This window comes from Echinococcus granulosus (genome assembly GCF_000524195.1).
Source record: "Echinococcus granulosus chromosome Unknown EG_S00032, whole genome shotgun sequence".
NCBI classification, from domain to species: Eukaryota; Metazoa; Platyhelminthes; class Cestoda; order Cyclophyllidea; family Taeniidae; genus Echinococcus; species Echinococcus granulosus.
In genome coordinates, this window is record NW_020170412.1 from 529841 (window position 1) to 556744 (window position 26904).

Consider the following 26904-nt stretch of genomic DNA (forward strand, 5'->3'; position numbering starts at 1 on the left):
AAGAGAAGATTTAGGAACTTAAGCACTCTACGTATTCAACAACCATCCCAATTACATTAATAGTAGTACATATGGTAGGCTACTTAAATAAAAAAAGTAGCTCGCTAAGACAATGCAGCACAAATTTTGTTTTTTAGAGCGACCTTTATACATATTTACGCTTAAAATTCAATTAAAAATGATTTCGCCACTAGCCGTTTGTGATAGTAACGTAGGTGCTCAGAAAAAAACTCATTTGTTCGAAATCCTTGAAATGGACTGTGAACAAACTAGTAGGCAGTTCGTGACCTAGGACGCTCAAGAATTGGCCACGGCGTATACAGTCGGACAAGAATTGCAAAATTGAGCAGTGAAAGAAGATGCCAGTGAAAGTGGATGGTCTGAAATAAGAAAAGTAAATGAATGGGTGGATAAAACGGACGTTGTTGGAATGAGTGGATACCGTGACCTGGGCCAAATGAGCAGTCCCTTAAGGAGGCTTGAGTTAGGGCCAGTGACTCTCAAGGGTCATTCCGTTAAGGAGAATTCAAGATAATTTCATTTGAGGTAGGTGGATTAGTGGGTAAACAAGGCCAGGAAGACCATCTTGTTCCTAGGTTGGTGAAGAGATGGTAAATACCCGCGCCCTATAGAGCAAAACAAGACAGTTTAACTTATATTTTATGCTTTGTAAAGTTATAACGAAACCGAAATCATCTTAAAAGCACAATTTAGTGTAAGCAGTTGGCAAGATTGGTAGGATGGCGTAGAGATGACTGAGTAACCTTAGACTGCGTAGCGGTTGATCCACTGGATGACACTGCCCACCGAGTTGTAGAGCCAACGACGTGACTTACAGTACTGCGTGGGTCCCGAGCCCATCACACCGTACACGTACCACCGTCCATCCTCCTCATTTCGGCAGAAGAGTCCACCTCCTGTGTCGCCTGCGCAAACGCCCTGTGACATCACCATCACAGAAAAAATGAGAGACATGGTTAGGCTCTCTGGCTAGCAATCTTACCGGCTTGTCACGAATTATTTGATCCAGCATTCAAAAAAAGCTATCTGGCAAGATGGTGGATAAGGGAGGTAAAGGATCGAAAGGCCTTCTAACCTTATTAGAGCTGCCAGCGCAGATTTGGGCCTCATTTTCATCGTCATGATGGAAGCACTTCTCAGGTGGGTCGATGGAGACCCTAATCTCATTCAAGGAAGTGGGTCGCTGTGGTCGACGTTCCCACAAACGACCAAAAGGCCAGAAGAAGGGATTAAAGAAGGTAGGACGGCGGCGTCGCGGCTTGCTTATGGGTCGAGATTTCTCACCCCAGCCAACGGAGAAGCAAACTGCGTCCTCCGCCGGTGTTGCATCTGCATTTTTGGGTACGCAAGCAACGCCCGCACCGTCACTCTCTGCGAAGCCACAACAGAGTAATGTAAACGTGTTGGAACTAATGGACAAGTTAATAGGCACACATCTGGAACAAGGCTGGAAGGGTGGATGGGTTGATGGACTGAAATGGGTCGGAGAAACAGATGGATACAGAGGTCCGTAAAAGGGAAATGAGTGGACCGGGAAGAGATTAATGACTTCCATATGGGTGGATGGGTGGATCTGGGATGAACGAGCGAATGGATAGATGAACGGCTGATGGAAACGAAATAGAGGAGTTTGGTGTGAATGGAAGGAGTCAGGAAGATTCATGGTAGAAAAACAGGACAAAAGACCAGATTTGTCACTCACCAATGTTCACAGGTGTCTCGAGTCTCAACAGAGCTACATCGAATGGACTATCAACACGTTGGGCAACCCAATCCGGATGAATGACGACCAGGTCGACCACATGATCGCTCTCCTGCTCGTTTCGAGTACGCGTACCCTCCAGAACAGTGTCACCGGCTCGAACGAGCAGGAAAATGGGCTTCATCTCGTCCGTGTTCAATGGCGCTGGAATGCCAAAAGGCAAGGCATTCGAGGAGCCGAAAATTGGCTTTAAGCAGTGCGCCGCAGTCAGAACCCATCGTGGTGTAATCAGTGTGCCCCCGCATATGATGTTTTCAGACTTCAAGCGAGTCAATCCCTCGGAAGCGTTGTAATTGGCTGCTTTGTAGATTCCAACCTAGAAGAATAGGGGTGGTCAAACTCGTGATTACTTCCAGATCTGCCGAGTAGGCAGAGATGGATAGTTAATAAAAGTGTAGCACAATGGGAAAAGTTAGATGGAATTCGCAGAACATAATGGGTCTACCCATCTGGCTATCTATCCATCTATTGATTCCAAGATTCGTTACACTTTCATCCCCCCGTCGATCCGTCTAGTCACTGATCTGTTCAAGTATCAATCTGTTCATTTTCTTACCTTCCCCTTACTCTATCTGTCAACAGCATAACCTATGCAAGAGGTTATACTAAAGAGTATCCAGGAAAGCTTACATGCCACGGCCAGCTCTTTGATTTGGCGCTTTTTCCACCAAGAATCTTTAAGCTATATGGTAGCCTTTCGGACTCGTACTCGCCACGTTCTTCGGCCTCAGCGTCATCGGCTTCATCATCGTCCATATCTTTCCATCTTCGACGGCTGGGCTTTGCAGTATTTTTATCAAACGATCCTCTGATGCCGCACTTTTCTTGCATTCTAGTTAGTTCTTCTGACGGTTTCGCTAAAAATTGACAAAACAAAAAGAGTATAGCATTTGGAAGGAGAAGGGAAGCAATCATGCATTTTTGTGAACTACTTCTATAAGAACGGCAGAGAAGAAAGGTGTCTTCTGCGAATGCTTAAACCTTCACAAGGATGACCGGGCGCCATTAAAATATAAACAGAACATAAAAATGGGTCCAAAATGGGTGTAGCTCTAAGATGCTATCGCATTTTGCAGGTTTAGGATACCACGACTGCTACTACTCATAAGACATTTCAGCTACACCCGCTCAAGAACCACGTTGAACCGCCCTCACAGTTGATGATGCAGTTGGACTTGTCTTCACACGGTCTCTCCTCTGCAATGTACTTGAAGGGGCAGATGCGGGCAGAGGAGGTGAGGTAGTTGACCGGTTGAGTGTAGGAGTCGTCCACACAGCGACGATAGCGATGTTCGAGGCAGGTATGGGGGGAACACTCACTCCACCGCGACCAGCCGTCGTAAATGTTCTCGCGGTAGACGAAGAGGCTGCGATTAAACATCAGTGTTGCGCCATTTGAGTCGTAAAAGTAGAAGCCACCGTGACTCTCTCGCTGCGCCTTAACCTATGAAGGTAAGGCGAAGGAATACACTATAGTCCTCTCTCAAATATCGTGGAGGCCTGCTCTCCAGACCTCAAGTAATTATGGAACCTTCTCTACGTTAGCATCAGACAATCATATGAACACACGCAAAGTAGAATAGGCAGTTGGGAATTCATAGCAGCCACATATCCCGTTTAAAAAGGACTATCCCACTACATAATATACTTTGGAAGGCTTCTGCAACTTGTTAAGCTGTCTTATGAAAGCACACGAAGCTAGCGGCAGCCTCATCAAGTTTCCACTGAAGTTGAACGTGTGATGAAATAACTGGGTCTCTTCTTATATTTACTTAAACAAGACCATAAAATGGCTTCGTGAACATCATATTCATTTAACGGGGACGTATTCCATGTCAGTAATATTTATGCAGTCTAGCTATTTTTATCAATAAGAAATTTGCATACGAGTTCATCTGGATCGAGAGTGAGCTCCAAGCCAAGAGCGGCGGTGGCGAAGAGACAGACGAAAACGATCCAAAGGGGCCGCGATCTCGCCATCCTGTAGTACTTTGCATTGAGACATGACAGCCCATTTTATATTTTGCAAGACAAAACTGCAATAAACAGGACAGTGTTTGTTTATCACGAGGCCATGCGGCATGACTTGATGCCATATGGTAAACAAACAATGGAATCAATGGTACTGTTAACATCAACGCAGTTGAGGTACGTAAATTCTACCACTTCAGATCACAAGTAGTAACCTCTCAGCCTAGGTGCAGGAGGCGTCCGAGTTAAACAGGAATTTCAGGTTTGAGTTAGTAAAAAGACGTCGTGGCGCGGTCATGCCACGCAGAGTAGTGGGTGGCGAGTAAGTTCTGTGTTTATATTTACAGCCGGCGTGCTTCACTGACCGGTCCGGACACAGCACGTGGTGATGTGGGCAGCCCTCTGTCAAAGAAGGCGTACAATCCGATCCTGTGGATGGCCATATCTACAGAAGACCTAGACTGCAGTACGGAGTGGGGATACCGATGATGTCCAGCCCCAGTAGCGCATCAAAATGAATAACATGTACATTTTAAAGACATTCGGTCGTAAAACTGTGTGCGAATGCCTATTCCATTCATGATGAGTACATTCATGAGTACAGCCCACAGCGTGGGCAGTCAGTAATGTCTGCGACCATTCGACCACCTTAGGGAATGTCTGCTTGATTCCTAACGCTCAACTAACGCATAGGAGGAAATAGTGTAAAGAAATCGCACAAATAAATAAGTTTCCCCGTGAGAATAGTGAGTACAACAAATTCAGCCCCCAGACATTCCTATAATTGAGGTGTTAGTACATCCTGAGTGCCGAAAGCGATGGAGAAATGGTGCAAGTTGGTGTAGGATGTTCAGACGTACAGATGAATCGCTTTGTGCTGAAGCTACTTTGCAGGTATCAGTGGTGCATAGATGCGGTAGAGAACCACATCCAAATTACATTCAGTTTGAATTTCCTAAAATTCCCTGCTTCTTGACTCTTTTAGGTTCCCAAGTCTGCGTTCTCTTTGAACGTGTCTTGCAAAGTCTGCTGCTACTTTATCGTGATGCATATGCCATTGATGCTCCAGCTTTTTTCCACGTACAAAGAAAAATGACTTCCTACGTCCATTGTCTACTTTTTGAGGGAAGTAGGCGCTGCAAGTCATTTTAAACTTGATCTCTTCGACGTGAAAATTCAAATGTGTGTGAGATGCTTGAACCAATCGCCGAAATGTGAGCTTTTGGAATTCATTCAATTTACACTCCACAATCCTATTCCCTTCATTTACAGGGAACTACACAACTACGATTAAGGACAGCGGAAGGGGTGTGATGGAAAGTCACCTAGGATTTGTAAGAGTTGCGGTGGAAAGATGCTACATACCTTTCCCCCCCGATGTTCACCTCAGTGTTGGGACGAATTTGGGGTATTATGTCTGTGAGAATAAGGAAGACTCGTGTTCACCTCCTTTTTTCTCCACTTATACAAGCTTCAATTAAGAGCCACTGTAGGCAGAAACTCATGGGAGTGATCTCAGCAGTCACAAGGTTTCAGAGAAAGCGGGAGATGAGCAGTTCCTTTGAAACCAAGTCACATTTGAAAGACAAATTCATAGTGAGAAATCTGACAGGATCATGTGACGGGCAGACAAGCGAATTCCCAACTTAGTCACCTGGCTAATCGGGTAAGGGTGGTTGAACTAAGCAAACCCAATCCCCGCACTACTCAATAGTTTATCAGCAGCATTCCAGATCTTCGTGAGGCTGTGATGGGTACCCACTCCCCAGCAAAACAAAAGTACGAACCGGGGATACAGCAGATTATTTCCAAATAAATACACCGTCGGGGGGAATACCAAGCGACTGCGCAATTTCGATGGGCTAGTTTTTTCACAATGCCCCACCGCAGGGGCGGAAGAGACGAAGGAGAGCAGACTTTGGCACCACCTCTTCTTGCCACTAATCCTCCCTTTCCTAAATCATTTCACGCTTCAGAGGGGAAAAAAAGTCTATTTAAGCCCGGTAAGGGTGCAGTAGAGGGCGGTAGACCAATTACAGTACGCTACACCTCAACTCAGCAATGTCATCAGCCTTTACAAAAGACAAGGAGGTGTCAGCATCCCAAAAACCACCAAAGCCTAAATTGAAACATTTATTTTGGCCCAATTAATATTACAAAAAGAGAATAAAGTTAGATTGAGAAATAGAGGACAATCTGACAGGAGTATACTACAATATTTACATGGGTATATTCACGCAGACGCACCAAGGAAGAGAAGAGAATAGAACGAACCAGGATCACTCAATCACGAGGTACTTCTGCATAATGTACCTCGCCATTGTCGGGTTCTTGTTCTGCTGGTAGAGCAACTGCAGATTGTACGCTGCCTCCATCCTCAAGTCAAGGAGCTACGATTTAAAAGAGAACAGTAGTAATTGTGTAATGGGGAAGTAGATAATTCCTTCTTGCCGTTTCCTCGCTGGGCATGGCGGGATACGCATAGGCTACCAACCGAACCACCGAGTGAATCATTTGGCTGCATTTAGAGTTAAGCAATACTCTGACACCAACACAATGATCCCAAGGATCTCACATTCCGTTCAGCCAGTTCCATTTGAAGAATGGAAGGGTCAATGGGAGAACCCTTCCAAGATAAGATGGCTTACCAGGACCCTAGCCGTACCGCGAGGATGTGGCTGTGAAACCGGAAATAGTGAGTTCGGGAGGATGAAAACCTGTGCACCGTCACAACTTGGAAAGTCGGCTGCTTACTAACCGTCTTATCGGATGACTCTAGAACTGTGACGAAATTTCTTTCAACTAACGACATGGCGACATCCACTTATCGGTTTTGTCGCAGCACATAAACTGGGTGTCATCGACGCAAGATGTGCGCGGCTACGTGTGGATGGGCGTGTTGACAAACGGTCAAATGGAGGTACTCTTGGGAAGGCAGACAACGGATGAACTGTTTATCTAAACAGTGGTGGCGCTTGGCGATCAACACACCAAATACTAGGGACAACGACCACTTCAGGGAATAGAAAATCAGCAAAATATCTGGGAGTTTCCGCAATGATGGCACTTTGTGGGAGGGTGGAATGAGAATGGCTCAGAACAGCGAATCCAGTTGACACTGGACTCCAAGGAGTGGCTTAAAAACGGCAAATTTAACCTCTAGTTTCTACCTGTAACACCAGCGAACCCTCCAGATCCTCCGTACTCGCCCCCCAAAATCTCTTCTCGGCCTTTGTAGACGCGGATATTGCCCCAGACACCGAGACGAAACAATGCCGCACTACTTTACCCAAATCTTCAACGACCTGGAATAACAGACACTCACCAGAGACTTCTTTCATCGCAACTAATAAGTAGACGAAGCCGACGAGGGATACGGGAAGAAAGTCAAACTTCTAGCAGAACGAGCCTTCCATGGCTCACCTGCAACCGTAGTCGCAGGATAGATAATCGCCCAGTTCAGACATGGAGTTCGGCCACCTGTTATGCTTGAGAAGCTCCGTAGCACAAATACCACCTCCCTTAGTGAGGTGATCAAGTTCGCAACCAGAAAGTGCCAGGAAATGTTCACCATACAGCACAACAACATTTCTGACAGGTGATCAAACCCAGTATCGAGACCCCCTATGTTGTATCACAAAAACAGATGAACCTTCCATCTCCCTAGCCTGTATGTCCCTAAACGCCTCCCATTCATTCTTGCAAGCCCCAGACAGACCGGAAGAACGCCCACGCGGCTAATAAGTACTCTGTTCGAACGAACATTCGCTATTGGTCGACTCGCTTTCCGACAATGATCCATACGAAAAAGGATAAAACCTCAAAAAAGCGATGTGGCGGATTACAACAAGATCCATGGACTAAAAATCGCCCACCGAGATATCTCCGTGCCCTTTAGACAATCATCACGACAAGGGCAACGTCGATGTTAAAGCGAAAGCTACTTGAGGAATACCAAAGCCTTCACACTAAACGCCTCTATTAATGAAGTGGAAGAAAGGTAAGGATGAAAAGGATTTTGTGTATCCAAGTACTCACCCGCTTTTCTTCCTCCGTTGAACCAACCGGTTCCATCTCAAGAACCTTTTCGTAGTAGGGAATAGCAATGTGTCCCAGCACTGAGGGATTAAAAATTCCATTAGAAGGACAAGTACTCAAGAGCAATAGTAAGTTTCTTAATTCTTCAAGCGAATAAAGCAACTTACTGCACTGATGGCAAGCTCGAGCAATATTAAAGTAGGTCTCTTGACATTCTCCACGCAGCTGGCGGTACTCCCCTAAGAATCCAAGGCACTAAAACGTGGAAAAGGTATTTCTTTACCAAAAAGCCAAGACAGGACTAAGAATACGTATTTTAATGCTGATGGTACCATTATCCTGCCTTCCAACCATTGACCAAAATGCTCACCTGAAGGACTGTTTTGTGACGGGAGAAGAGGTGCTTGTGGACGGAGATGTTGAGAAAGCAGACGGCGAGTAGGAGGGAGACAAGAGGGTTGTTGGGGAATCGAGATCGGATGTCAGCCATGAGAGCTAAAACGCAGAGACTCTCTGGTCACCCTCAAACACCCAGATCAAGCTATCTATAGCTAGTACGATGATGGAATACTCAAATGGAAATAGCTCTTAGAACATACCTATGGAGTAGCGACTCGATCCCCTTGCCATACAGTCGCCACAACTCATCAGTGAAGCGCCAAGATTGTCCCTATCCTTAGCAATTCGTCGAAGAAGGAATCTCGTGAGTCGAAGCTCTCGAGAAGTCGTCGAGGCAATATTGAGGAGGTTCCAGTACTGATTCAGATGGGAAAACTGAAAGGGAAGGAAAAGATTAAGCAAAACTGATTTGTATACTGCTAATGCCTGGAGAGCATGAAAAGAGGAAACGAAATTCGACAAAAAATGTACCTCCTTTTCAATCTGCCTCATCGCCTCCATAGCAGTCTCCCCATGTCCAACTTGAAGCGCATTGCTGATGTAGAGGTGGGTGATCATACGCCGTCGATAAGACGTTTCCACAATCCAAGGCAGCACAGAGGCCCAGGAGAGAAATCGATCCAAAGTGACATAGTCGGCTCGTTTAATCAGAATCTCAATCACTCGGCAGCAGCAAGTCGCCCACAGGTCCTCCGATGAGACACGCAAAGCTGGGTCCGTCTGTTCGTCCAGATGGGCTAGTGCTTGCACGGAAGGGTGTTTCGACAGGTAGTACTGGAACATCACTGCGGCTGTGGGACACGGATAAAATCGTGCTTACATTGACTATATAAGTAGCGAGTATTTTGACATTAGATCGAAAACTCACGTCCAGGTCGTTCACAGGAGTAGATCTGCATCACATCAGAGAAGAGGAGACGGCATGCCTCCTCCAAAAATTGATTCACAGTAGCAGGCGAATCAAGGAGTTTGCAGCGCTCAAAAGCCAGTCGCATAGCGGTGGGATCATTGCAGAGCATTGGTGAAGTTACGAACCCGCCACTCACCACCGCTGATGTCAACGCCTCGGCCTCCACTGCTTCAGAATTGTCCCCCCCACTCTCCTCATCCTCTTCTTCCACCGAATCAGAGAAGCGGTCACTGTTGGAGGTTTCACTGTCGTCACCCTCATCGTCGTCATCATCGTCCTCATCTTCAGTGGAATTGTCTCCGACTTCCGCTTCCACTCCAGTTTCTTGAGCATCTGGCTGACTGATACGGAGTAGGGAAGGTTCAAGGACTTCTAGAGCAGTTTTTTCGTCCCCTAGACGACGAAGAAGATTCCCCAACGCCAAACGCGCCTCAGTACACCGTGGATCGAGTCGGTTGATGATATGGCGGTAAGTAGAGAGGGCTTCTTCATGTAGGTTCGATTCCACTTGCAGGTCGCCGAGAAGGCACAGTGCTTTGGGATTCTGCGACCCAAACATACAGTTAAGAAAAGGAAAGCTCAATTTATTTGCCCACAGATTAAGAACTCACGGGCTTGATTTTAGGCGTAGTAGTGAGACGTCCTGCAATGGCCAGTCCCTCGGAGATGAGACCAGCAGATTTGCAGGACTTAGCCAGGTCGAAGAAGAGACCGTGACTTCGACGAAACTCCTTGGTGGAGGAGGAGGCGATCAGAGAATTCAGGTGATCCTATGGATCGAACAAGGCAATTTTTTCAATTGCTGGTAATTAACCAACAAAACCCATTCAGAATGCTCAACGTGGATCTACCCGGTTTGTTAAACTGCAAAGGTGACTTGGTACCTCCTTATATTGACCCATTTCAGAGAATAAAACAGAAAAAAAGGCACCAAGTCCACTTAATACAATCACTCGCCTTTACAACTGATCCCAGGTTGTACTTCAACATGAGGATGAAGAAACGGATTAGTACAACCACATTCATATCTTCTGCAAATTCACATCTGAAATGGAGAGGGAAGGCGGTTACACCCAAAGCCGATGCGTTAGAGAAAAACACTGAAAAGATTAACAATAAAGTAACGATTATGCTGTTTAGAGTTTTCTTTATTAGCCGAAAATATATAACAATCGGGTAAATGAGAGCAAATTTTCAGATAGCAGAAGCAGACACCTCTTTGCACAGTCGAGATTTGCTGCCGACTAATTTTCTTAGAATGCCCGTTGTGGGAACGTAGATGAAGGGCTGACTTACCGCCGAATTGACTCCATAATGGCAGTGTTGGAAGGCACGCGATATGGTGAGGCAACTTGTCCATTCTCGCAAATGAGGGAGACGCCCCAGTACATGAGGAAGAACTACAGGGAAAGCAAAACAACGAAACCCAAGTTAGCCTTTCATATCTGGTGAGAACTGATGTGCATTGAGAAGTAGAGGAAATGGAGCATAACAGACAATTGACGCTTTTTCCAAGGTCGGACATTGATGGACTGTTCCATGTAACGTAAATTCCAGAGGTTATGCGGTAAAGTAAAACGAACCTTAAAAGCCTCTTCAGGTCGATCACCCTCTTGAAAGAGGTCAAGCACACGGAGCTGATCTAGGGGAGAAGGAAGGATCAATGTTCGTATCAATAATGTGGGAATGTCGAGACAGAGCAAATAGGGCATTAACGTGGCGATAGGGCTTACCCTTGGTAGGACATATCTCAGGAAGCTTTTCAAAAGCCAACTCATAGGTTCGAATACAACCACCTGGGTCACCAAGAGCAGCGAACTCCTACCATCAGTAAAGTAACGCACATATAAATGAATGAATCGAAATGAAATTAAACATGAAATTTAAATGTGGATACTAATGCTTGCCTCAATTTTACACAAAACTAAGCGGACTTTTCGGGATCCAGTGATCCAGCTATCACAATCGGAAGGCTATAACCAATAGCCTATCTGTATGCCGATAGTAAACCGGTCCCGAATTTACATACCATTCGATGTCTTTAGAGGTAACTCGGGCATCACACACATCACGTATTACTCACCACGTCGTAGGTTTACTTATAAGCACCGAAAAGTTCGATGTGTCAACTTTTTAATAAAGCAAATCGATGTCTAAGTCTCGTAATAGCCGCCGATTTCATGGGTTTTCAAGTGTCATCATAAAAGCGTAGTAACAAGAAAAACACACCTCAGCGATTTTGACAATCTGATTGTAGGCCTTACGGGGATCATTATTTTTGCCAAAGAGAAGAGCCGTAAGTCGCACCCGAAGAGCCTCCTTTTCTTGACCCGTCGCCATCAGGAGACTCACCAGCCGGTGGCGAATCTCTGAATCATTCCGCGCAGATCGCATTGCTAGAGAAGAAAAAGAATACAAATATTCCAATAAACGTTTCGTTGCTTATAGCACTTTAGCATAATTATTTGCACTACTAACCATTTCGAGCGTAGACAATGGCCTGTTTCAGGTCGCCCTCGTCCTCGGAAAAATCAACCAAATTCATCCACAATGCAGAGTCTCGAGGATTACGCTCCGCTGCTTGCAGCATGTGCTGCGAGGGATGAAGGTTAGAAAATAAATTTTTACTCTACTGGGAGACAGCAGGAAAGTGCCACCAGACATACCTCTTGAGAATCCTTTCTGCGGTCCTGCCTGTAAAACATGTCGGCCAGAACGACGTAGGGGGCAGAGGCATGTGGAGCTACAAGAAGAAAATACTTCGCCAACCCATAATTTTAACTTGAACACGTTCCGAGTGAAAACTGCTCACCGGCGTTGATGATGTTTCGGCAAATCTCTTCAGTCTTGTCAAAATTCCCGTTATTTAAGTGTCTTTCCGCTTCCCCCAAATAATTTGCTAATTCTAATTTAAGGTCCCACTTCTAGAATTAGGAAAAGAAGTATGAAGGTCATGAAGGAAGATCCAAATCTGGAAATAGTTTGCCACATTATGATTCAGTGAGTTTTAGAAACCGATAATAATAATGACATCGAACAGTACACCACTTAACAATATCAAAAAATAAATTTTTGCCAATACACAGTGCACCCATACTCATTCAGCAAACGACTTTCTAAGGGTTCATTTAATTCGTATTTGAGATACTGTTTAATCACTGTCACCTACCTTCCGGGGAGCCGATTGTTTACTCTTTCGTGATCTTCTAAGTCTTTCATCACCGAAATCGCTTTCTAGATTAAAAACAAAATCCAAGATACACCAAATGAATTCACATAAAGTTGATCAAAAGGCCGAAATAAAATAAGGATATTTACCGGGTTCGTAAAGTGGGTCTTTAAATTCACTTCCGGATTTTGCGCGTTGGTTTCTGGGAGGAGGACGCGGACGACGTCGAGCGGCCTTTTTAGAGTTGCTACCCGTCCGATCCAAATTGGTCTTTGCGTGAAGTTCTTTCATAAGCTCATCAAAAGAAATTGCTCCACTCAAGTAATTACTATAAAGCTGATCTTCTATGCCCATTGGTGCTGAATCCACTTGCTCGTGTGTTTTGCTTAAAGAAGTGGAGGGAATCGATGACAAGTCTTCGTTCAAAACTTCCGCTTTCATGGAAGGCGTATTGCTGGGGAAGAGTTCCTAAGAATTTTGACGTTTGATGAGGAAACAGAGTACCTGAAGATCAATTATCTCGAAAGATGGTTCATTCGGGGGTGTTTTAGCGCCTTCAGGTAAGGCTCTGTCAGTGTCCTCCATGTTCTGGTTGCAAAAAGATAAAAATGTTGGAGAAACAAACACGATCAAATAAGAATCAAGCTTACTAGATTCTCTGTAGCGTTTGTCTAGCATACTAAATCATGAGTCATAAAATACCACTTGCAAAAGGACTTGTAGGTTTAAAAAGTAGAAATCGGTAGAAGTGACCGTTATTGTTACCAACTAGATATTGACCTGAAATCGAAATAGCGACAATGCAATTAGCGCAAGAGAATAATATACGATTGTCCAGCACGGATTAAACAGAGGATTTTTTGTCTTTAAACACGGCATGTTTTGTCATATAGGTGCGAGCAATACATTGTAAAATGGACTAACCCTCAGGATACTACTCGAATATAAAACCGAATCCTACCTTTTGCAACGGAAAAAGCAATTTGTTCACTTTTTGTCAAATAAACTTTCCTAGGCTGCATCCAAGCACCGAATCCGACGACGCACAACCCACATGTCGACCCACCACACCTAGAACCTTGAAGTGCAGTTTCAGTTGCTATAAACAAAAATGTTAAACATAAAAGATTTTTGTTGAAAATTTACAGGCCAAAATTCATGAAAAATGCAGTGAAGTATTTGCTTGATCAGCACAAATCGCGGCTGCTCTTAATGCGCGGGGTTATTCTCCACACTTTACTTAAAGAAATACAAGCAAGTAAGCCATGGATTGTCCTAAATTAGGATTACCTTAAAGCACAGTGGTTTGTTTTTTTTTTAAGATTTTATTTTGCGAAACCATTTGACGGAAACCATTGATCCCAAACCAAGTCAACCAAATATACATATTTAAATATACCATTGTCTCTATGCTTGACTCTCACCATGGGTTTTGTGTTTTACGCAAATATTGAAGCACTTTTGCTTACCACAGGTATATTTTGGAGGTCTGAGCATCAGTTAGGGATAATTGTACATTTTTTTATTAAGTCATTAAATTGTAAAAATGATTGAAGGAATGTTATAAAGCTTCACATCTTGCCCATCTTCATTTGAGTTGATAACACTAAATGATTCTATCAACCAAGCGTGGCCTTTACATGAAGTATTTCTAGCTTATTACTTGTTTTGCATTTTCCTCCTCTCTTCCAAAGACCGGTTGAAAGTGATCGTATATTCTTAATCTAATTCAGGTTTGATAAACGAAATGAAAGGATTCGAAATTTTAAAAGTGTTGTTACGCTAAAACATATTGCATCCTCTCATCTGTCGCAAAATTACAGGGCATGCCGTTGCCTCATCAAAGACTAGCCATCGCAGAGGAGATGTCAAATTTTGTTTGACAAATCCAATTCTTCGATTGCATGGAATCAACAATGATGCTAGGTAATTTGGCATAAAAATATGAAACTATATTCTTGAAGTATTGTTGTATTCAGCAAAGCTTAATTAGGAGTTTGAATGTATTCCACTAGAGATTTGTGGCATTAAAAGTGAAGAATAATGGTAAACAATCACCTTGACATCTCAACCATAGCCGATGGTAAATACACCTCTCTTAATATTGACAAGCTGGGGTATCGCCGGCCACTCTAGTAAATGGAAGTAAATGCGCACGGGACAGCTCTGTCTTGACCCAATATGCGCTGTGTACCTTAGTTGGCATGTGGTAATAAATCACGGCAGTCGGAATGGAGAATTGGTTGACTAACACCTCCTCTGCTTTTACAGAGTGACCTCATTTGACTGTGCACAATTTTACGACTGTGATTCTCAACTTTACAATCCAAAAATCATGCTGCAATTTTTCCCCGAAAGATTAATTGAGAAACGTGGGAGAAATATTTAAGTTACGAGAAATAAAGATGAGCATTTTAGGCGCTCCGTGCATTTGTACCAGCATCGGATGTGCGCGAACGCAAACCGGCCGGCAATCAAACCTACAGCCCCTCGGCGACCTTGAGCCGACCAATTGATGCCCAGCAGGTGATGCGCAGCAAAATAGGCGACGTCTACGCGAGCAGAGAAGGGGAGGAAGTGTCGTCACTCGCGCCAAACCATTCACCCCTTGACAGACCAGTAAAACACTAGGGAATTGGACATTCCTAATGGTTTAGTTATGCACAAGGTTACCCAATTACGATGGTCTGGCGACCCATTACTTGCAGTTGCCCGTGCAGCAAGGGAAGGGGCCACAGCGATCCATCTGAGTAACTAGATCGTGCTTCACTCTCCTTCTTGAGAGCAATTTTTCACCCTCCTTCCTCCGGGAGATGAAAAGTTTATCAAATTCCGAAGTCACATGCGCACATCACGCCCACGACGATGGAGGAATTATGGTTTTTTAACATCCTTAGACACGTCAGTTCGTTTGTAAATGATTCATCAAAATACGGAGGCGTTAAGACATGTGGTTTTGGATAAACACCCTCCAGCAGTACCAGATTGGGAATGAAAACGCTCTACTGGTTGCTACGGCCGTTCCTAGCCCCGAGTCTTTTCCGAAATTGTAGTACTATGGCCTATGGGGGGGACTGATAGGCGCGACTGGCATAACCCAGAGGAGGGGTAGTATAACCTGTGGAGACTTAAGCGACCGTGTAACCGTCAAACGGCAAAGAAGTCCACTCGTAATTGGGGAGGGGGGGGGGGACCTCAATCTATTCGTGCCGGAACCAATCGTCTGGCTATCAACGGTCAAGCAGGAGTGATGCATGTCCGTCCTGATAGTCTCCACTGCTACCCAGTAGTCTCATTCCCAAGCCACTCTTCAGTCCAGGTCGCTGAGGTGGGGGGGGGGGGCGGTAATTAATTTATCCCATATTGATTAATTAATTACAGCGAGCCAGACATTTGCCAGCCCACTAATTCAATTACGATTAACGATTAATTAAACCGCCTGTGATAGTTGTTTTTTTTTCACTCTGGGCCAGAGCCAAAACTTGGAACTAACGTGACAACTAAGTACTGCACAGACAAGTAGATTGGCTGGTTAGTCGATGTGGCCGTGACCTCTGAGGACAAGGTTCAGGTAAGTTCACTTCTACCCGTTCTACACGGAGTAGTGGTAATTAAGAGTGGAAAACAACTTCATCGATGGCATCTTACCACGCCTCTAAACCTCTGACCCGTTAGAATAGGCTCAGTATGTCAATGTGGGTGTCAATCCACCGCCGACAACATGCGCTCATCCAGAGGACAGGAATCCGGTGGAGAAATGTCTTTTTGAGGCAAAAATAAACAATCCTAAGGCCAAGAGACCTCCAAAGTTAGCTATATTCGTGACACTTCGAGCCAACTCTTCATAACATTCAATTAAACAAAGAGATGTTTGTCCAAAATTCACGTTTATCGCCGCTTAACGGTGTGTACAGTCATAGCACCCAAGCAGCGACACTGTGTGTTTACACGAGCAAATAAGGTGGTGTCGTCACCGCGTTATGCATGTCAGAGCAGAGAGAGTGTGTCCACTGGCACACGAAGATAACTTCAAAGGCCCCCTCCCTTTTGTAACAATTGTGCAGCGTCAACATAGACCCCTCACCGGCTGAAAAGACGCCGCTCCAAATGGTGCTGCCGCTTAACCACCGTCACTTCGGTCAAATAGATGGTAACCGAGGCAGAACCTCCCAAAACAGAAGACCACCTCAGCAAATAGTACTATATTTGGGAGTGAAAGATACACACATAGAGGAGCGAGGGGAGAGTGGAAAGTTCGCAGAGCTCTAAGGAAGGCTACTCTCTAGTGCTCGCGCAAATCTCAAGTAATAACCATCAACAAAGGTGAGAAGGAGGAGTGGGAGACTATACATCCCACTTCAAAGACCTATCGGCGCCTCCTCATTATTTACAATCGCTCAAACAGTCCGTAAAAACAAAGAGAGAAATATTTGCATCTGGAATTTTCACGCGCTGAGGCGACAACAGTGAAACCTGGTGATGATAATGCAGGAGGGCTCTCCCCAACTGTCCATATGCAAGAAATGCCAAAACAACATCCTCCTGGAAGGAGTGTGTGTGCGTGGGTGCGTATAAAAAAAAAGAACAAGAAAAGTTGGACCACAAAGGAAAGGGAAGAGAAGACCTAGGAAATGCGAGAAGCACTTGGCTGTGGAGTGTTGCTGCTGGACGTCGCCTGCCGCAGGCGTGCTTGCAGCTCCCCAAACCTCACAGCATCGAGGGAGTAGTAACGACGGCGGTAGAGCGGTGGAAGGACTTCAGTGGTGAAATCGCAGACCTGAGGTAGGAGTTAGTAGCAGGTGAGAGAGAGCGAGAGCGAGAAAGAGAGAGAGCAGATGGCGCGCGTGTTGTTGCGTGTCCAGTGCTACCGTGTGCATTAACTGAGAAGCAGGCTGAGACAAGCTACTCTCTCCAGTCGCCAGCACGGGTGACAACAACAATTAGCCATGGTGACGATAATAGCGAAAACGAGAAATCATGTGCAATTCACACAGCTAATGCACGTGGGTTGGTTCCGACTGATTTTAAAAACGCGGGTAATGTTAGAAACTGATTACTCCAACCTAATTTGAGCTTTAGGGCTTGGAATTCGCCCCTAGTGCCTACAGGACACATTGGGGAAAGAAATTTTGCAGTTTTACCAAAACACAGCCAAAGTAACTTGATTTCAGCCTCCTAAAATTTGATTTTCAAAGGTTGACTTCAATAAAGAACACCAAGAGGTTGTATTATCCTGAGAGAGGCAGCTCAAGGAATACCACCAGAGGTAAAAACAATTAGAAGTGTGAAAATGAAGGCAAATAGCGGATACCACAATCAAGGAGGCCATCGAATCAGAATTCAAGACTTCCAGCCTTCGGGAAGACGATTCAGTCCACAAGTCCCTGCAGCACATCGAAGATCCATGCTTCTCCCAATTGCATTCTATCAATCTCAGCTTGTCATCATCAAAATCAAATCGGGCCGGGTTAACCCCAGCCCCCAGAGCTGTGCTTCCAATTTTCCGCACATTACTTCATGAGTAATGTATGACGCAAGGAGTGGCGTAGCAGCCATCAGCACTAGGACAGTCTAGCTTGCCTTCATCCTCCCCAATTTCACATCAGCGGCGAGAATTTTGGTGAAATTTACAGTCATTCGAGCTTATGCAAAATACGAGGTGTGCAAACCGAGGGTAACACTATAAGTGTCAATTTCGGGTCCAGTCATGGATGAAACTACAACCTAAGTCGTTTAAATCCATCACAAAGTGCAGAAACTGGAAGAACACTCGGGCTACATTTAATTCCATTCTGGGGCGTCTGGTAACCCCTGCCAACGTAATTATACCAAGACCGATGGAATGTGAATGGAATACTCCAGGAGTAGGACTAAAGAAGGCTAACTTTAGAAGAGAATGCCACAGTAACTTTAAAGGTGGGAATTTCATAGAGAACCAATTCAAATGATTAACGAACTTCAAAGCTCTTCTCAATTTCTCACTGATCTCAAGGCCCTTATCAGCATCGCGCCACCCCAACTCCATCTGAGGCACTTGAAGTGGAACTGAAGTCGCTACCTCCACCATCTTATTTACAAGGACGGCTACCAGAAAGTTTCAGAGACGTCAAGCATACGAAGACAGCAGAAAGGGTCGAGACAGGGAGCTACAAAAGTTAAAAATAATGAAGCCTGAGAACCGGATTTAGATTGACGTCAATTTCGACTTAATTCTTAAAAAAAAAGAGTGCAAGAAACGAGACGTTTACCAGAATCAAGTACACCTAGTCTGACACCAACCCGCCTCAAAGCTGCATTCAATCCAAATTCAACCCAGGCAGTTGGTCGAACCAATCCGAGAGGCTCGTAAATTAGCAGGAATCACAAAAAAGAGCATCGGGAAGGCAAGCGCAGCATTTACCCACCCACAAGAGCTGATGGCAGGGGTCACGCAAAGCTTAAATAGCTGATAAACTCCGTTCCCCATCCTACAAAATTCGGGGTAGGCATCAGAATCACATCAACCACGAAGCCCTACCGCCTGACAAGAGGCAAACGAAAGCACTTTTCACACTTAAACAACACTACTTCCCCATTTCCACACATACACAAACACACAAGAACTCCCACCAGTAAAACTGAGCGACTTTCTCAAAGGCAATAGGGCAGTGGTCAAAGAAAAAGCTGAGTTTCCTACTTCATCATCAGCGTGAGGAGATGGTGGTGGCGGTGTGCCCTCACTATGCACGCACGGGATCGGTGTAAGTCGTGGCGGGGCTATCGCCGGAGCAATAAGTTGTGGCGGTGGTATGTCCTCCTCCGTCGGTAAGAGGGTTGGCGGAGTTAGCACCGTCACCTCCGTCTCGGGAAAGAGTTGAGGAGGATAGTGAGGGCGCTTCGCAATCGGCGGTCGATAGATGGCTTCGACATCAGCCTCCTCCTCCTCCTCTTCCTCGGGCTCGAGGTGCTCGCAATTCGACTGCGTCTTCATCGCCATCTGACGTTGGAAATCAGCCAGTCGGGCCAACTAAGGTGCCAACATCCAAATAAGTGGAGAGATGACAGAATAGGGGACAAGGGGAAAAATGTGCCTCACCTCCTCGCGCAGTTCCACCATTTTCGCCTCGAGGTTGCGATGATGTCGGATAATTTTACGCGCTTCCAAGAAGAAGGTGGCCGGGGTAGTGACTAGCATTCCGAGCTGAAAAGAAAGCAGGAAACGAGAGTGAGTCATGGTTGTGCCTCCACAATTGGACAGGCGACATGGGTGTGTTCAAAACATTGATTAATTGGACCACCTTCCTTTTCCTACCTCCAAAGCACGTACAACAAAGGTCTTTTTGAATGCGCCTAGGAGCAAACAGTATCGTGGACGTGACGTGCGATTCGGGGAGAAGCCTCGTTCCACGTACCCTTCTCTTACCAATGAGAAAGGGAGATGGGTGTAATCTTTTGATCAGGCTGCATGAGAAGGTTCCAGTGTTGGAGAATATGAATTTCGCTTGATGTCACAACTGGTGCAGGGATTTTAGGCCACTGATCGACAAAGTGGCTAATCGTTTCTCGGCCTGGTAACCATTACTCCACGCGTGATTCGCGCGGAAACTCTAGAATTCTAACACAATACTCCTCATTACACTTGGAGGCATTCCAGAACACAGTGGTGCGTTTAATCAGCGATTTGTGGAACCAGTGCTAGCACTACTAAAAAACCATCAATCAAAAGGCTTCTGAGGTGCTTTGAAGATACGCCCCACTCCTTACACTATATATAGCGAGCGAAGTGCGGGGGATGCTATTGTAGGATAAAGCAATCCGCTATTTATCAATCCACCTGTGATCTACAATGCCTATTGTTTTAAAGCCGCAGTAAGCTTGGTGAATAGGAGTATTCAAGTGGGATTGGAAGACACCGACATCCCGTTAATCCCTCTAACCTAGAGGTAAACCCTTCTGGATGAGATTTGACTAACCTTGTTCGTGAAAGCCGCGAGCTGCTGCCTCCCCTCTTCATGCATCAATTTTATCGTCTCCTCCAGCCTGATGACATGGCCCATCAACCGATTCTGACGCTCCTTCTCAAGGTTTATCGCCTTATCTAGCAACCCCTTCGCATACACTGGACGTCGCATTCGACCAACCTGTTTGAGAAGCATCCGTTTCGTCAGCTCTGCAGACATGAAAAAAAGGAGGTAGAAAGATTAGATTCCCTTCAGCAGTGAGGACCATTTGTGGGTGCTGACGTGAGAGGTGCGCATGTCATGGACCAGTCGAGAAACCATTCTTCAAGATGGTAGGCAATGGGTGCACAAAGGCAACACTAACAAATATCTATTCCCATGGAATATCTCAAACACAATCTAGCTTGGCGGCAAGATGCTCATCTTCTCATCTGTAAGGCACTTGAATGATACAAAGGTTTCAAGGACGGCTGGCCATACTTCAGAGGAGATTTTCGTCATGGCGGTTCCCAGCCTACCAACATAACAACCACTTGGATAAACTTTTAGTGCTTGTAATGTCTGAATGATGCATACTCTGATCTTCCTATTTGAGACGGCAAATACACTCGAGAGCAAGACAGCCTTTGCACCAATGATGAGATGGGGTCAGTTGTCCTAGGATGGCTCAACCATTCCGATAAAATTTACCACTTTTAAGTCTTCCAGGTATAAATGCTGAGGTAGGTGTGTAGATGTAGAAGACTACTTAAAATTGTTCTTCATGGTAGCCTAGAGCACCTCGCTTGATTCGAACCACAGAAAGTAGAAGAGGCAGTTGATTTTGACACCACTTAGACACCTACTGGGATGGTGCCGCAGAGCCGATGACGTCGAGCAGCCAAATTGGTGGTGGTGAGGATTCTTCTCTAGGATAGCCCCGTGGAGGGACGACCAAGAAGAGGTGGAAGGCAGTGAAAGCTCCGTCTTCGGCTCCAATTTGACCTTGAAGTCGGAGTCAGCGGAGGTGCAATCCGAATGTGAACATAAAGAGGTAGACGGTGATGCTGAGGATGGTGAAGTGGGGAGGTCACCCAACGGTTGCGGGAGACACTGATCGGAATGGGAGGTCATACGAGAGGTGTCTGTAAACCAAAGGAAAGGGGGAGAGTGAACCGAAAACACCAGGGAACAAATCACTGATAGTCTCCTATTCGAACGCGCTCGGAGAGGACGAGAAACAAAAAAAAGCCACTTGTACCACTCTGACAGACAGAAAGGTCACGGTAAGATGAGTTTTACCAGTAGAATAAGTAGCAGAAATACATTCTGATATAGTCGTATTTTGAAGAGACAGACAAGACTACCCGAGCCAACTTCATGAATGAAAAACTTTTCACGACAAGTTAATTAGAAATCCCAAACCCATGAACAAGTAGGTGACTGCCGGTAAATCAGAAAAGGTTACCTAAAGGCTCCCAAAGGAGGCAAAAATAAAAGGTTTTCTACTTTCCACTCCCACAACTCAGCGATAGGTATCCATTCAAAACCCTTCTTAGAGGATAAAAAAGCAAAAACCATAAAAAGGGGTTTATTTAAGAGCCATAATGCCTGAAGTCACAGTGGCATTCATGCGCTAGTGAGCAGTCCGCCCACTCATCACCCCAATGAGTCGAAATAAAAGCATGCTGAGGAAAAACGCAAAAGGTTTATTACTGGCAAAAGTAAAAAACGGAAGCACACAAAGGTCTATCTAATGGCTGCTAAGCGAAAAACCCCCAAAAATGCAAAAGAATAAACAAAAAACCGGTGGTAGGAGGTGGATACGAGGGCATGTGGACTAGACGAAGGTGGTCTGAAGTAGTCTCAAGTCCACTTTCATGCGCAAAGGCCTCTTACCACCACTGAACTCGTCAGTTTCCTCGGTTTTGAGCAAGGCGGGAAGAGGGGGAGGAGACGGAGAGGGCGGTGGTGCCGGCTGCACCGAGTCCATGGTAGACTCGTTGTCGCCATCGTCTCCATCATGCTCTGCAATCGTGGAAGCAGAGGAGGACGAGAAGGAGATGTTAGGCTTCGCATCAGCCTCGCGCACGGTGCATCGCTTTGCCTTGCTACCACCCTGGCGGCAGCCAGCTCGTCGTCGGCGCTTGCGGCCGCCACGAGCCTCGGCAGCGTTGGTTGAACGCTGCGACTGCGGAGTGTGAGGCTGTTCACTGCCACACACTGAGGGCGTTGCGCTTCCAGCCTTGAAAGGAAAGAGGAAGAAAGATCAAAAACCAAGCTTAGGCAGTTGTCACGTGTTCAACTACGTCAACAACATCCACCCCCAAAACATGCTCGCATGAAAACTGCTTTAAATAGTTGTCAGCCTACCTAGAAAGGCAAAGGAATATGAACGTAACCATTATATGCACCCGCTTTTAGAAGAGAATGAGAAAACTTGGAGGACCGGTACAGAAAAATTGAATAATCGAGATAGATTTCATACATATGGATGCACCTTGACTTCAACGGGATACTAGCATGCTGACAGGGCTTGGCACTCCGAGATGGAGCGGGCTTGGTTCTAACCCTTCTGCGTCACAAGAAGGACGTTATTCAAAAGTTTGGGAGATATTTGAAAAGCAATTCTGATATTTAAGAAGCCGATATTGTTTAGAGTTTTGTTTCGTCCAGGGATGACATTGATGATAAATCGAAAAGTGATCAAAAAAGCACAAGGTGATAATATTTTGATTACCACTTAACTTCGAAGTTTCATTCACAGATGGCTAATGCGTTTTTGGGTCACAAGGGTCTACAGTGCCTTTACTATCAAGGTTTACAGCAAGGACGAGCATCAGCAAACGTTGATGGGATTTTACTGTTTTTAATGGTCGCTAAACTGTCCAATTTCAATCTTCAGATCCCCATCCCATAAGGTGGGCTTAGTGGTAACCGGAGGGATCACTGGTGGGTAAAAAATAAGGAACAAACAAGGAAAAGATACGCCAAGTTTATCGAATATTTTATAATTAGAATCCATCCTACAGATGAAGAGGTACTTCAAGGGACGGTTTGGGGTGGGTCCGAATCCCTTAAACTACCACAGAGATACTGCCCACTGACTTCCACCTTAATCAGAGGGGAGTGGTAGTCATTTTACCCAAGCGATCAGAGACAGCAGAAACGGAATGATATGAGAGGCGAAGTGAATTCTGCTACTGCCCGGCTGTCGTTTAAGGTTGGTAATAACGCAGAAGCATGGCAAAGAGACTAGTTTCAGGCACCTCTGCCTTCGGAGCGTAATCGACTCAACCGTCATATTTCACTGCCTCGTGACCCGGTGACTAACACCAACGGGTATTATTTCGGCGCAGACATTTTCAGAATCATATGCCCTCAGTGGTGAACACCACCCTGGTGACTATACTGACAGCAAAACGCAACAGGGTCAAGCGTGCACTACCACTTAAGCCCCACATGACTGTGAGGTCTCCAAGGCCGCTAGAGGGCACATGAATGATAAGCACTGGGGGCCAACTCAAAAAAATGCAAGGGGGAATGAAAAATGAGTGGGATTTCACTATCACCCAACTGTGATATGCTGCTAAAGCGTGACTATGTAGTCCTAATCCTTCAGTATCGTCATGAAAATGATATTTATATGAATAGCCGCCCCTTAAAGAGTAAGCAGGTATCATTTTGGAGCCATTGAAATATCCCGATGTCGCGTGATACTCCACCAGTAACTTAATCCGGCTTCAAATGCGTTAGTTATGAACGCATTGTTCTCGTGGGATAATTAGACGTTATTAATAGAAAAAGTAAAAGGAATAACGCAGCAGCTTATTTGCAGCAATCTCCCGGCACCGCATTCCATAAAGCCAAAGAGCGCTGTGCCGGCTGAAAGTTGATTTAACCTACACGTTTCCACTTCAGCATGGGTTACACTGTGGAACAACCACCACACCAGAGTACAAGCTAAAATAAGAGAAATCACCTGTGAGCCATCACTGGAATTGGACGTGGAGTTGGTGGCAGAAGGGGTTGACGCAGAACTGGCTGACTTGCGCTCCTTCGTCCTATGTCCTCGCTGACCCTTTTTGAGGTCATTGAAGTATTTAAGTAACTGAAAGGGAGACAATGAAAAGGAGATACAACTAGTTATGTGATCTCTAAGGTCAAAGTCCCCAACCAAGATGAATGCCACCAGGGTATCCTCGCATGCTGTTGAGTGGACAACCTCCCATTACTAGCCAGGAACGAAATGAAGCAACGAGAAAAGTGGACGATACATTATGTGACAGAATTGAATGGCGGGGGAAGCGAAGTCAGGTTTATCGCCACAGCAACCACACGTTTGTTCGCAAGTGGACAGGGTCATTGAAAGTGATGGAATCTAACAATAAGAGGAATGGAATTAGACGACCGATACCTCCATAGACTTCGGAGTTAACAAGTCCAGCTAATGAAAAACCATCTGGGGCATTGGTAATCTAACACGAGATAAACAAATGTCAGGCCCTCTTATGGTAAGATTCGATGATAAAAGGACCGGAAATAGTTGCTTGATGGTCTCACAGCGCCCTCAAATAGTATTGAAGGCAAACAGCCTCATTATTTTTAATAGAGTTACATAACGCAACAATAAATCTATCACAAGGCAAAAGACAATCTAGCGAATGAGAGAAGCGAAACTAGATCCCCGATGCTCTCACAGTGTCCTCACACATGCAAATGGTCACAATGTTGAGGTCAGTAAAAGAACCGAGTGAACCAGGTAAAATTCGAGCACGACAAATGGACAGCCTGACTCTCCTAGTGATAATGTTAGACGGTAGATGCGAGAATAACTCTTGTTTAGGTGAACCAGGTGATTAATGGCATCGCAGCATCCACAAATATCACGGACGAACAGATGATGATTTAAATCGAAGTAAACAATCCTATCCCCTTTAATTGCTAGGTGGAATGAAAAATTGGAAAAGCTCCATCAACTCATACCCCCAAAATGAATCACCAAGGTTCTCCAAGGGGCCTAAGAAAAGGGTAACGAATGAGCAAAAAGGAGCACCAGCGGAAGCAATAATGATGGCAACAGTTGTGCATACATCTATGCAACAAGAAACGGTCAACCAAGATGTGTTTGCACAGGCTTTCTTCAGGTGAGTCACCAGATGACAGAAGTGGATGGAAAGCAAGTGAAATGAAGCAGTAATGAAGGCGAATACGCACGCATACAGAAACGAGCACTAACGCACACAAAGTGAAATTCACACCAACAGGATAGAGAGAGAGTCGACTTACCGGAGACCGATCTATAGTGTGGACATAGTAGCTGAAAGGCTTATCTGTCCAAGAGACACCGTCGTTAACGGGATCTAGTAGAGTCAGCTTTATGATGGAGCTCAGATCTGCAGAAAAAAGGGGAGACTACAATTAGATAACAAATAAAGGGCCATAATTCACTGCTTATACAAAACGCTTACCTCCAAGCCTGCGATCAGACATGCGAATGGTACGTCCACAAAAGGACTTTGAAGAGATGACTCTAGCCCCCTCACAGAGGCGGGAGAACCGAAGAGTCAATTGGTAGTCCAACTCCGGACCAAAGGCAAAATTATTGGCGAATACGATTGTCGATGTCTCGATAATATCCACATATTCATCAGCAAGGAAATCACCCTGAATTAACTATAAACAAACAAAGGAGAAACAGATGGTAGTTTTGGAATTTCAAATGTGTAAATAGATGAAATAAAACCAAACCTCGTATGGTTGATAAGTTTTCCCAAAAAAAGCCATCCACCTTCGAAATTCCCTGTCCATACGGACTGCACATTGGGCAGGATAATCAGCCTTTTCAATTCCGTAGGAGAATTTGACATTAGTGGACGCGGCTACCTGCAAAACCACCTGGCCAACACCGCTACCAAGATCGATAAAGGTGTCCTCGCCGCTTATGGGGATACTTTCGACCATTTGCTGGATCAATTCGAAGGAAGTTTCCCCATAGACTTGAGGGGAAAAGGGTGGATACTGGTTTAGTCTGTCGGGCTCTTCGATAGCACGATTGTAGCAAAGTGCCATGATATATTTCAATTGATGGAATTTGGCTTGGCGTTGGCAAAATTTTGGGGTGATCCCGCTAGCTTTCCACTATAAGAAAACTGATTATGTAAATGATTGACAGTACTTGTTTGCAAAATTCTTCTACACAGGAATTGTAAAATATGCAGTACGAAGAAATTGATTTCCACGAAGTCCAACTCACAGCCGAAAAACCATTAAGCAAAACTTTGTTTGCGTTTAACTCCTCAACATCAAATAATGTACAATTAATACAATCGTAAAGTTCCCTATTATCATCTTTTACTAAATCCTCCTATAAGGTAAGAAAGTGATATAAGAAATTATAACAATATTAAAGAAATAAAAATTCCTAAACTCTCACCGAACATCTGACCACACGAAAAATCTCATCCGGTGCACCAGCCGGGCTTTTGATAGATATTTCATAATACTCTTCCATTCCTCCACAATAAAATATAGCTAAATTAGAAATGAAGCCTATAGGCCTAAATTAACCAGCCCTCTACACTCATGGTGGTGCTTAAAACAAGGAGTAAAGACAACCACAAGGTCAAATGTAATCTCATTGTTAAAAATAAGGAAAAGTGACTAAGAAGTTTCTTGAAACAAAAACAAATTCAAAATATTAAATACCGTTGTT

General features: G+C 45.0%; 2 protein-coding genes across 2 annotated transcripts; both read right to left on the reverse strand. All coding sequences in view use genetic code 11, as the record gives it.

Moving 5' to 3' along the window:
* Positions 1 to 765: 765 nt before the first annotated feature.
* On the reverse strand, positions 766 to 3763 carry EGR_04862 (Tryptase; the record flags this gene model as incomplete). Its single annotated transcript, XM_024494111.1, has 6 exons — positions 766 to 939; positions 1097 to 1392; positions 1724 to 2099; positions 2414 to 2640; positions 2939 to 3227; positions 3671 to 3763. The coding sequence occupies 6 exons, from the start codon at positions 3761 to 3763 to the stop codon at positions 766 to 768; spliced, it is 1455 nt and encodes a 484-aa protein (XP_024351500.1).
* A 2270-nt stretch (positions 3764 to 6033) lies between these two features.
* Positions 6034 to 26261, reverse strand: EGR_04863 (Histone-lysine N-methyltransferase, H3 lysine-79 specific; the record flags this gene model as incomplete). The annotated part of the gene is made up of 31 exons (XM_024494112.1): positions 6034 to 6144; positions 6925 to 7059; positions 7793 to 7872; positions 7960 to 8047; positions 8163 to 8287; positions 8392 to 8566; positions 8663 to 8982; positions 9060 to 9645; positions 9713 to 9871; positions 10065 to 10146; positions 10398 to 10501; positions 10685 to 10743; positions 10835 to 10922; positions 11331 to 11497; positions 11580 to 11694; positions 11768 to 11844; positions 11914 to 12025; positions 12271 to 12335; positions 12420 to 12738; positions 12775 to 12858; positions 14755 to 14822; positions 16915 to 17047; positions 18947 to 19276; positions 19346 to 19450; positions 20223 to 20419; positions 21056 to 21334; positions 22089 to 22434; positions 24172 to 24300; positions 25479 to 25585; positions 25661 to 25865; positions 25941 to 26261. 31 exons carry the CDS (start codon positions 26259 to 26261, stop codon positions 6034 to 6036), a joined length of 5271 nt encoding a protein of 1756 aa, XP_024351501.1.
* Positions 26262 to 26904: the final 643 nt, after the last annotated feature.